The sequence below is a fragment of the Anopheles marshallii genome, chromosome 3 (genome assembly GCF_943734725.1).
Source record: "Anopheles marshallii chromosome 3, idAnoMarsDA_429_01, whole genome shotgun sequence".
Taxonomy (NCBI): Eukaryota; Metazoa; Arthropoda; class Insecta; order Diptera; family Culicidae; genus Anopheles; species Anopheles marshallii.
The window spans coordinates 12,702,057-12,713,455 of NC_071327.1; the positions used below are offsets into that span (position 1 = coordinate 12,702,057).

The 11,399-nt window shown below is 44.0% G+C and overlaps 1 protein-coding gene across 1 annotated transcript; it reads left to right on the forward strand.

Moving 5' to 3' along the window:
- The first annotated feature begins 1,403 nt into the window (after window positions 1-1,403).
- LOC128711909 (ubiquitin carboxyl-terminal hydrolase CYLD) lies at window positions 1,404-9,500 on the forward strand. Its single transcript, XM_053806800.1, has 9 exons — window positions 1,404-2,042; window positions 3,086-4,385; window positions 7,238-7,664; window positions 7,795-7,994; window positions 8,064-8,218; window positions 8,298-8,516; window positions 8,586-8,820; window positions 8,894-9,229; window positions 9,307-9,500. Exons 1-9 carry the CDS (start codon window positions 1,404-1,406, stop codon window positions 9,498-9,500), a joined length of 3,705 nt encoding a protein of 1,234 aa, XP_053662775.1.
- Window positions 9,501-11,399: the final 1,899 nt, after the last annotated feature.

Below are 11,399 nucleotides of genomic sequence, written 5' to 3' on the forward strand. Positions count from 1 at the left end.
TCTTTGGGACGGTCCGGTTGAGTCGTCTTGTTTTGCGTGAGTCATCTAGTGTACGGAGGCGAGAAAAAAATCCTCCAAACGTGCTTTGACAGTGTGCGCTGGATGCGAGTACACGATAATGTAAACGGCTCGCGTGTAAAATCTCGCAAACGAGTGACGAGAACTTACCAAACAAAGCGTGATGGTAATCTTATCCATAGCGAGCAAAGTACTGCGCGAGCGAAAAAAAGGGCAGCGCCTGGGTTAAAATTTGTGCAGCTCAGTTGGTTTTAGTTATCTAGCCGGTTTGAAATGTGGACATTGAAGTAATATAGTTTCATAGGGTTTTGTTTAAAAATTAACTATTAATTAACTGTCAGACACAGTGAAACGTAACGCAGAAGTTAAGTCATGATCTAATTAATTGGTCTAATGCTGTTTACAACAGATTGAAATGGTGGTAAAAGGAGAGGTAACATGAGTAGTCTAAGCTGTCCCAGCTGTTCCTTTGGTAATGCCCTAAACACATTGCAGCTACAACGTGACCGATTGCAGGGTTGGCAGGCCAGATTTAGGAACGCTATTTCGAAATTCTACACCTATTAGCAAGGATGCAGGAAAGATTATCTCTGAGATATTTTTCGTTTAAATTTCTATTTTAACAGGCCGTGTTGGAAAGATTTTTTAATTGCTATTTGAAATTGTATGTAAATTTCATGTTAACATTTACGACCAATCTGTAAACCTTGCGCCATAGCATATAACAAATTTTACAGTAAAAAAAAAGATTATGTTCGGTAGGCGAAGACAAATTAATCCTCCTGGAATCCATCCAAGTGGGATTCGGTTGGCCGCGAAAAGTTAGTCATGGAATCGTTATCGTCTGGTGTGTGTGTGGGCATCGTTTCCCGCTAGAACTGAAGGATAAGGCTGTCTGATTACGATCTAGGGTGCTTAATGATTTATATTTCCTATCCTAAACGTTCTGCCTTTGGTTAACCTTTCGTTGACACATTTATCACGTTTTGCTTAATTTATGTTTATTATTATTTTTAGGTTGTTTTACACACCTCACCCAATCTGCTGCATATGCCTGTGTTTTTCTTCGCAAAGGTATTTAATTTGGTGTATGCTGAATGTCGTTACTGTGGTCAACAATAGTGTGGATTGGCGATGGAACACGGCCAGATATAATTTATTCTCAATTGTAGCGATGAGGCACTACCGTCAGTATTTGCAATATCGAAAGGCATCGGAAACGGGTGTAAATGCGCGCATGTGAAATCTAACATTCCTAGTAAATATATACACCGTTACGCGCGAATTTCCCCTGCCAAAAAGCGAAAGATCTTATCGATCGCTACTAATCATCTGTGATACAACGGTACGGATTGTTTGCGCGTGTGAGAAGGTAGCGAAGCGAAATGTCATCAGGTGGAAACATATATGCCATCAGCACGGAACGGTTCCGTGCGAAGGTGGTAAATGTTCCGCTTTCGTTGGGTGGTATTAATGCGGGAGGCGGTGGAAGCGGAAGTAGCAGTAGCAGCCTTATGTCGGGCAGTGATGCGGCCGCAACCGGTTCGCCAATTGCCGCAGCACCAGCCGATTCGCTGGCGATCGATGATAGGATCGACATCGAGCCCGGTATGACACTGCAGATCGTCGAACAACCGTCGAGTAAGATTGCGTTGATCAAGATCAAAGATTTTTACGGCACGACGGCAACAGCGAACAGCCGTGGCGCCGGAACACCGGGCGCAGTGAACAATGTACAGACAAACCCATACGAGAATCGAATATTTCAATGCCAGGCGGCAAACCTGCAGCGGATCCCCTCCGACATATGGCCGTACATCATAGCAATACTGGATCCACAAGAACGGTGCGAGTTCGCGAAACGGCCGAAACTGTTCGGTTCGGTAAAACAGCTCCGCACCGGCGACATAGTGATGGTTTCGTGGCTGGCCAAAAATCGGCACGTAACTTACGATTGCATTATACGTTACGTGGGACCGGTGCCGAAAATCGGACCCGGTTATTACTTTGGACTCGAGCTACTGGTAAAGCGTTTCTCCTTTCATTCATGTTTACGTTTATTGTTTAATGATACACGATTTATAAACACTCCACCAATTTACCTAACCCACCCCACACCAAATCGTAACGCTCGCATTTTTTCCCCACTTACACACATCGCATACATACATACACACATACAGCCACACAGACGCACACTACCATGTTTCTATATTGCACCGCAAAATTTGAAGGATGTACTCCCGTTGCAAATAAACTCCAAAAATACTGTATGGCAAAATTGTGTTAGAAAGCGCTACGGCAGCAAGTGCAAGGGAAAGGAAATTGTAAAAATTTAGTACAAAACCGTATCACCCCTTATAAACCAATCCACATCCCAACTACTTATCATCGGCATAACAGGTAACACAGACATCCGAGATTACAGCGTGGAATTAGCTATCCCTTTTTGGTAGATTAATCATTTGAACGCTTTTATCCTATTATGCTTTTTTTCTCTATTATGGGGTTTCATAAGTGACGCACTGGCCACACTGATGGCGAAACAATATATTATTCCTACATGCTTATAAAAATCAATTGCTCATGCTCCCGAACTTACTCTCTATTACAATATTGATTTCGTTTAAGGTTGAAGTGATATTTAGGCGAACTTATAAGCTAGTACTAATTAATGCACAAAGTATTGCAAAATTGTAAGTTGTCACATGAACAATTGATTCCGTGATTGACCTGTGAAACCCTGTAATATAGCGTTTATTACTAAATATCGTTTGTTTTCTGGTAAATAGCATTAGCACTGTAGTGTTACTTCGTTAATATTCTTTTAATACTACTTTAGCAACATTGATTGGCTTGAATTGGCATGGAATTGGCTTGAATTTGACGTTGGACCAGTTGTATTTGCTAAAGTGTGTGAATATGGAAGATTGAACCTAAAATTTACACTTGTGTGTATTTAATTCATCGTTGAACATTAAATTCAATCAAAATTATCTTCATAATACGATTTTAACTGTTCTTTGTCTATTGTTTCTTTTGGCTGGCCATTTCCGGATGTGCACAGAATTTAGAAAATGGTGAATCGCCTCAAAAAGATGACATCGATTTTGTGTCCGATTACATGAACTGCGAGCCGCGGTTAGCATTAATTGTAGCAGCGAATTGGATCAAATTTCCCGAACACGAAGCTGCCGGCAAGCAGCATCATCATAAGCGCAACCTGTTGGACAGTTTAGTGTGCGGTGCAAGAGATCTTAACAATCGCTTGTCGCGAAAGACAGGCAGCAGCAGCAGCAAACATTCGACGGACGACGCGTCGAGCAAAAGTGGAGCAGTCCGTAGTGGGAAGGTCATCAACAGCGAATACCCACCGTACGCACGATCTTATACGCCGGATCTGACGAGCAGCGGTGCGGGCGGATCGAACCGAAAGTCTACCGACATCGGTACGCTGTACGATAGTTTCAGCTGTCTGCAGATGGACCCGGCCGGTACGAAGGCAATGCACCATAAGAAAATTGCTGCATCCATATCGAGCCCGAATCTGTCGAAGCAAGATAGCAGCAGCAGTACGGGAAGCTCTGGTCGGTACGTAAACAGCCATCCAATGGATAGCTACGGGGATGAGTATCACCGATTTGTCGAGCATAGTCAGCAGCATCAGCATCACCACCATCACCACCTCGCGGACGAAGCGTACCGTAGCTCGGGGCGTAGCTCGCAGAATAGCTCGAACAGTAGCACGCTGAAACATTCCAAGGCACGATCGGGAAAGGTGGCCCGTTCGTCCGGATCCAACTCGTCCGTAAACAGTGCGGGCGGGGGTGGATTTCCTTCTGTTAGCAAACAGAGCACCATACTGAGCTTACCCGATCGGGATGTGGTTGTGATCGATTCGAACGAGATCGATGAAGCGATCAAGAGCGCAAGTGATGTGATCGTGGTCGATCCACCGCCAGTACTCAGCCCAACCGATAACCGGGAGGTGGAGCTGATGGATCTGTTGGGCAGTGGTAGCTGGCCGGCGGAAGCTGGCGAAGTGGCCGCCATACTGTCAGGGAACAGCAGCGATAAGAAAACGCAAACTCCAACGACGACTGCCTTGTCGTACGGAAATGGTTTGGCAACGGGGACTGGATACAACACCAGCGGCAGTACCAGTAGCAATAGTACGGCCAACAGCAATCACAGCTATCATAGCCACAATGGGTCAACGGCAGCCGTCCGTTATGAACGGAATAAATCGCTTAATCCTCTTGCGCACATCGGGAGTCCGAAGCCTGTTGAAACACTTGCGTCTGGCTTACGAAAGGTGCGGACGGGCGATACTAAACCCGCCACGGTGGATGTAGCTACAATGACGAGTAAGTATTACTATTGCTCATTAAAACTAGTTCATTATTCCAGTACAATGTAAATACGTGTGGGAATTGAATATTAGACAGGCTTGGTAATTTAATAGTTTTCCTACAATGTCGATTATCTGGGGCCTGATTAACCGGGGGGCGGGTTATCTGTGAGCTAAAAAATTACAAATATACGGCAAATATTCCATTCCGTACTATGGTCCTCATAGTAGGAGGACTCGAGATGACCACAACAGCTGTTGATATTAAAAACATATGAATGTTTTTAGGGTTGACCTCTTGTCATACACTCAAGGCGATCTTCAAAGTACTTGCGCGTCATCTTTGATGACACACTCGAGTACGCTCAACACATATCACGTATGTTATCGAGAAGGCTATGAGGTAGGACAATTCAAAAGAAGGAAGAGACCTGTCACCTCCTTTTGTAAATGTTGAACGTATTAAGCTTAAGTGCTTGTTATCCGTGAATGCGGCCGGTCAGCAGTTGCCCGGATAATCGACGTTCTACTATGTTCGTAAACGGCCCAAAGTCGTTCCAGTTCAGTTTAGTACACATTTCTTGGGTTCAGTTTGATAGTATCGTGATTTGCGGTAGTGTTAGGCTTCTTGGAATGTTATTGAGGCTATTAACATTCTGATCTCTTAATGGTAAAACTCCCATGACAGTAAACTACAAAACGATACAAACTACTCGAATTTTCAAATCCGTCAAACAACACTTTCCCAGTCGATCTTCGAATTTCTCATCTACACCCTGTCAAAGCGAATTACTCACAAACATGGCTGCACTTACATACTTTACCGATGTTGGGCGAAAATTCCCCCCACCCCCCCAAATCACTGTAGAAAACAACCGGAGGAAGGGCAATCCGTTTTCCCAACCGTAAACAGAACGCGCTTCAACGGTAGAATATCGCCGGCACGATGTCTTCTTAAAAATAGAACTCATCATCATGCCGCACCGTCCCTGTTGTTGCTGCTGCTGCTATTGCTGCCGTTCGCTTGGTTGTCTTGTCGATCCGTTGCGTTGCTCCACTTATAATTTCGGTAATCGCAACAGCAGCCGCCGTCTGTCGCAGTTCGGTTAAAGATTCGCGTTAGATACCCACCAGAATTATCCTCGTGAGTGGCGTGCGAACGGTTCGCGTTCCGATCGACTGCAGGCATATAATATTTCCTCGTCGAAACCGTCACGTTCGGTGTTGTCAGCTTCTTTCGATTCAACGCTCACGGGTGTCCCCAGACGTTAAATCATGCAACCGACTGCAGGTTCACGTGTTCTTTACTGTGTTTAATGCGTTCTCCATGTTATGTTTTGTACGGTTAATGACTGTGAATGTGGCTAAACCTGGCGAAAACAAAAAAACAAAACGTTTCTTAATGTGTGACATATAGAAAGAATTCGTAGTGTCGCGTGATAAGCTAGTGTCTAATATAGTCCTTAACAGTAGACAAAGAGGCGAAACATTATTGGTACCCATTGTCCGTGGCGTGTACATGTACAGTTCGACATCATGCATCCCGTGCGATTCTTCACTCTAAAATAGCTCCACCAAAGGCGCTCATCTCTGTCAAGGCACACATAGCAGATCGGTGTAGTGTTCTTGTGGTCGCCGCAACTATGCTGCTGAGCGGCGTAATCCGATGCGCATTGTAACGATCACTTGATCGCTGCCTTTGTTGTGTCATACGGCACCGGTTTCGAACCGTACTGGTTGAAGGAAGCCCTCCGCGTAGTGGGAAGGTTAAAATTGTGTAGTTAATCGTTCCTAATTTGAGTACAGTAGCAGCACAGTCACAAATATGTTACCGGACACGTACGATAAGGATTCGTTCGATGGCATTCCACTGACCGTGTTGGAACACTTCGATTGGGAAGATGAGCCGGAAACGGAACGACGAGTGGCAGGCGACGCGGAGGAAGGTTTGTGGTGTACATATGTTGTGTTACGGCGAGTGTTCGCGGAATGCTATGTACGGGGGTTACAAGTCAGAATGTTCAATGTCAATCAATCCATTTTTAGTAAGCATTCGTCTTGTATGCGATTGCGTCTAGGTAGATTAGTCCAGTTTTGTTGAATCTTTTGTGCATTAACCGGACACAAAAGCACCGAGACCAAGATCCGCGAGTTATTATTATTTTATGTCTTAGAATTACCGTAATCTTCAGACTGCCATCCGGAATCTTTCAGGAAAAATGGAGGATGTAGCGGTACTACGGTGACATGTAATTCTGACCTGTAAAATCCATCAACGGTTAGCCTTCCTTCTTCAGCTTCTTAGTAGTTTGCTGATGCTGATCTAATGTTTAAATTTGAAATGCAGTGGAGCACCGATTAGCCGGGTGCCATTTAATGTCGAGTGTCTGATTTTCCATGCTTGCTTGCGATGACAGAAAAATAAAACACATCACAAAAATACATTCAAAGTGGCCTACCAATGATGCATTATACACTATTTTTTATCATGAAAAAATAAATGTACCTATTATCCATGAACCGATTATCCGGGAACCGTCGAGTCCCGATGAGCACGGAAAATTGGCGCTCCACTGTAATTCCAAGTTTACTGCTGAAATGACGTTTACTAACACGTTTGTTGACGTAGAACTTCACTAACAGTCACTAATCAATCTAGTATGCGTTGACCGATAGCAATCGTAATTGGTGATTTTTGTTTTAAGTGTTCTAAATCAAACATCAAATTTACAAACGTTTCGATGAGCGCGCAAAAAATAATCATCACTACCGGACGTATTAACCCATTCTGGTTGATAGTGTTGTCCCTTTGGTCGCTGCTTTGCAAAGTGTTACATACCATTACTGATGTTGTGTTTTCTCACACAGAACTAAACGACGGTGCTACAACCGGAGGCTACATCACATCGAACGGTATCGGAACGGCGGCAGTATCGAATGGCAACGATAATAACGGAACGATCACGACCAACGGTCTACTCCCCCGCATCGGTTCCATATCGCCAGAATCGGACAACGGTGGACCACCGGCTGTATCGCCGCTGCAGGAGCTTCCGAACGATCCGTCGCTTGGCGTCGGTTCGATGGTGGAGGTTACGCTCGACGCGTTCGAAACGCCCGGTTCTACGCCGGCAACGACAGATCCGCTGCTGTACGGTGTTATACGCTGGATTGGACCACTGCCAACAGCGGGCAGTGGCAGTAACCATCGTAAGGCGATGGTCGGCGTCGAGCTGGAGGATGAACCAATCGATCCCACGCTCGAAACGACCAACGGAACGCACAACGGTGTGAGGTAATTTGTGATGCAAATTGTGCGCCGCATTGCGGAACGACTTGTAAAATCGGCGAACTCGCATAAAGTGTCATACATTTTTGCTGCGTGCGGTGTAACGCACACATTTCTAACCTGTCTCTTCCCGTAGGTTATTCAAATGTCCTGCCAATCGTGCAATATTTGTGCATACGAGTCAGTGCAGCCGGGACCGGCGGTTCCAGGACATACCGCCTATGTCACCGTGCACCTCACGAACAACTCAAGTATCGTCTGCGGGCAGTAAAACCGACACCACCATGTTTGGGAAAGTCGATTGTCCGGTCGTGAAAGGAAGGATGCCACCATTGAGTAAGTGTGTTGACATCGATTTAGCTTCGCAACGGCGGGTCCCCTTAACGTCCGACTTGTTTATTACAGAAATTCTAAAACTGGAGGAACTGGAAGAAATTTGTGGCAAGTTCAAGGGTATACAGGGGCACCATAATTCCTGCTACCTAGATGCAACCCTCTTTGCGATGTTTACCTTCACTAGTGTATTCGATTCGTTGCTATTTCGGCCTAAAGAGCCTGAGGTGCGTATGTCCATTAGGGGCTTGATTTAAAAAAAACAGAAAACGTTGGTTCTAATTGTGGCCTTTGTTTCCATTCCAGGACAATCCTCAATACGAGGAGGTGCAAAGAGTACTGCTGGAAGAGATCGTAAACCCACTGCGAAAGAATCACTTCGTACGGGCGGATCGAGTGCTTAAGCTGCGCCAGTTGCTCGATCGACTAAGCTCCGTTACGGGGCTGATGAGTGAAGAGAAAGATCCGGAAGAGTTTCTTAACAGTTTGCTCGCGCAGATCCTTCGTGCTGATCCGTTTTTAAAAGTAAGGAGCACATTATTCGAAAGAAAATGAGACAACTTTTGATTAATTTTAAATATGTCGTTATTTTAGCTAAGTTCCGGTCTAGACACGTTCTACTATCAGTTATTTGTGGAGAAGGATGAACGTTTAAACTTGCCCTCGGTACAGCAACTGTTCGAGCAGAGTTTTTTGGCGTCCAACATAAAGCTGAAGGAAGTACCGTCCTGTTTGATCATCCAGATGCCCCGGTTCGGTAAAAACTTCAAGATGTATCCCCGTATCCTTCCTTCCCAGGTCCTCGACGTGACGGACATCATTGAGGATTGTAAGTGGAATTGTTGCGGACAACATATACACCTCAAAAAGTGACTCTTTTGTTCCTCTTAACTGCTCTACAGCTCCACGTCAGTGCTGGGTATGCGGAAAGCTAGCGGAATACGAATGTCGCGAGTGTTTCGGCAAAATGCAATGCGAAGGTTTAGAGGGTACGGCAATTTGCAAGAGCTGCATCGATAGCGTTCATCACCACAGCAAGCGGTTGAACCATAAACCGGTACCATTGTCGGTGCCGCAAGATTTCATCCCGATGGCTCCACACTGCGAAGTGCCTCGACTGTACATGGAGCTCTTCGCGGTTGTATGTATCGAAACGTCCCATTACGTAGCGTTCGTGAAGGCAGCCTCCGGTCAGGATGCTCCCTGGTGTTTCTTTGATTCCATGGCTGACCGTAATGGTAAGGATGTGAAAGTTCCTTATCGTGGTTTGAATTTCCCCTAATTGAATCCTCCTTGTTTACTTTCCCTCGCCCAGGTGAGCAAAATGGTTACAATATTCCAAAAATGGTTCCGGTGCCGGATCTACCCCGTTGGCTGACGGAGGAAGGTTCGCGGGCGCTAAACGAGGAGGCAGTCAACGACAAAATGTTACCTGAACATGCCAAGCGATTGCTGTGCGATGCGTACATGTGCATGTACCAAAGCACCGACGTTATGATGTACCGATAAATAACAACTTGGGTCCATTTCTGTGTCAATGGTCAAACATTTTATAACAAAACAAAAATCCAAACACGTTGTTGCAATTCCTGATTGAATCGGTGGTGTTGATAGGTACACACAGTCAATGTTGAAAACGGTGTGAATGGCTCACTTAATGTCCAGCTGGAATTTCGCAAAACGTTTTAAACAAACATTGAGGGTAACACGAACGCAAGTATCGTTGAGCCAGAATTTTGGACCAAACCCGCTATGGGATGGAGATGAAAGGAAAAAAGAAAAAAGGCAAAAGGAGTGAGTTAACACCGCAGCGGGATTCGTTGTTATTGGAGGCTTTTGTTTTGTTTTGAAAACAAACTAACTGGAAACATACACACACATGCTACATATTTCCATCAACTGACCTAAAATGTACTACTTTTTCTGCTAGTAACGGTTGAAGAAAGGATGATTATGCTTTAGAGTTAAGGCGATATACGCTAGTGAGAAAGGCCTGGTTAAAAGTTCTTTAATATTTAGAAAATTGAACGAAGTGCGTAAAACTAAACGCAGTGGAACAGCAAAACAAAAATACCCCGATTAGATGAAAACAAAGCAAGAATCTAAAGAGAATATACTTATACATCTATACATATATAAAAACGAAAGAAAAGAAATAATATATGTATACTATATTATATATATATTTATACATTATACAAGTAGGAAAACAACACAAGAATTGGCAATCGAACGGTGGTATGAACGGCTTCAGAGCAAACTCTATACTTTAGAAGTATAATCGAAAAAGAACTAGACAAACTGGGACAAACCTATCTTTACTATGCAGAAAAGCAAAATGGCCGGGATATAGTTGAGCGTTATATGATTGCGCGATTTAATTTAAAGAATAAAAGAAACAGTGACAAATAGAGCTGAACGTAAATGCGACGGAGAACAACCAAATTCACACACACTTACCTAGGACAAAGATGTAAAATCGTCTGCATCCAAAATCGGAAAGAAGTTTGTGAAAATATTTGCAATAATAGCGATTTAATAGGGCATATGGAGAGTAACAAGAGGTATGCGCAACTAACACATTATGTTCCGTGGTTATCTGTTTTCCTATGGCGTTTGAAGGGTGGCTAACTGGACGTAGGTGGAGTTACGGATTTTCAGCAAAAAATAAAACGAAAGAAAAATGATGGAATTTAAATAAGAGTTCACGCGGAAAATGCAATTTACTGTTGGCCCAAGAAGCATTCAATTGCGGAACGGGGATAGTTAAGGATAGTTGGCAGTAGTAGGCATGACCAACTGTGTAGTGGTAGGTACGTAGCGGTTTTAAGATTTTGTTAAGCTGAACACTAACTAAGCGTAAGGATTATGCGCATGACAGCTGGCCTGTCTTTGAGGTTTACATTGTGTATCCGGGGGGTAAGCGATCGAATTTGCTTCTTGGTCGTGAGCATCGTAAGAAGAAATGGACGCTTGGTAAAAGCCTTTAAATTTTATTAGTGGTGTTACACATTTCTCTGTCACTAAAGATATGGCATACTATTCGTTTGGCAGCTTATAATATATACCTGAATTTGTTTAGGAGGCTTAGAATTTGCCACTTTGAATGACGAAAGTCATCTTTGAGCTGTAGGAGCCTTAAACATGTCGCAACACTTAAAATACTTAAGTACAACCGTGTCGGCGGTAGTTTAGCATGATTTAGCTGATGGAAGCTTTTGAAGCAGAGCAGCAAACTATAAGAAGGATGGAGATGGAGGTGATGGTGGTGTTGCTTACAGTGTGCTAGTCGAGCTTGATAAACAACCATACGCAAACGTTAATACAATGGAGACGTATGGCTGGTTGATGATCCATTGCAATGTCTTTAAAAAGCCTAATTCTCCAGCACATCTAAAGGAATTTTTT

What these genes read in the sequence shown, in the direction of transcription:
- LOC128711909 (XM_053806800.1), top strand. Translation starts at nt 1,404, where the DNA reads ATGTCATCAGGTGGAAACATATATGCCATCAGCACGGAACGGTTCCGT. An exon ending in ACTTTGGACTCGAGCTACTG is followed by an intron (nt 2,043 to 3,085) that starts GTAAAGCGTTTC and finishes GGATGTGCACAG; the next exon opens with AATTTAGAAAATGGTGAATC. An exon ending in GACGGACATCATTGAGGATT is followed by an intron (nt 8,821 to 8,893) that starts GTAAGTGGAATT and finishes ACTGCTCTACAG; the next exon opens with CTCCACGTCAGTGCTGGGTA.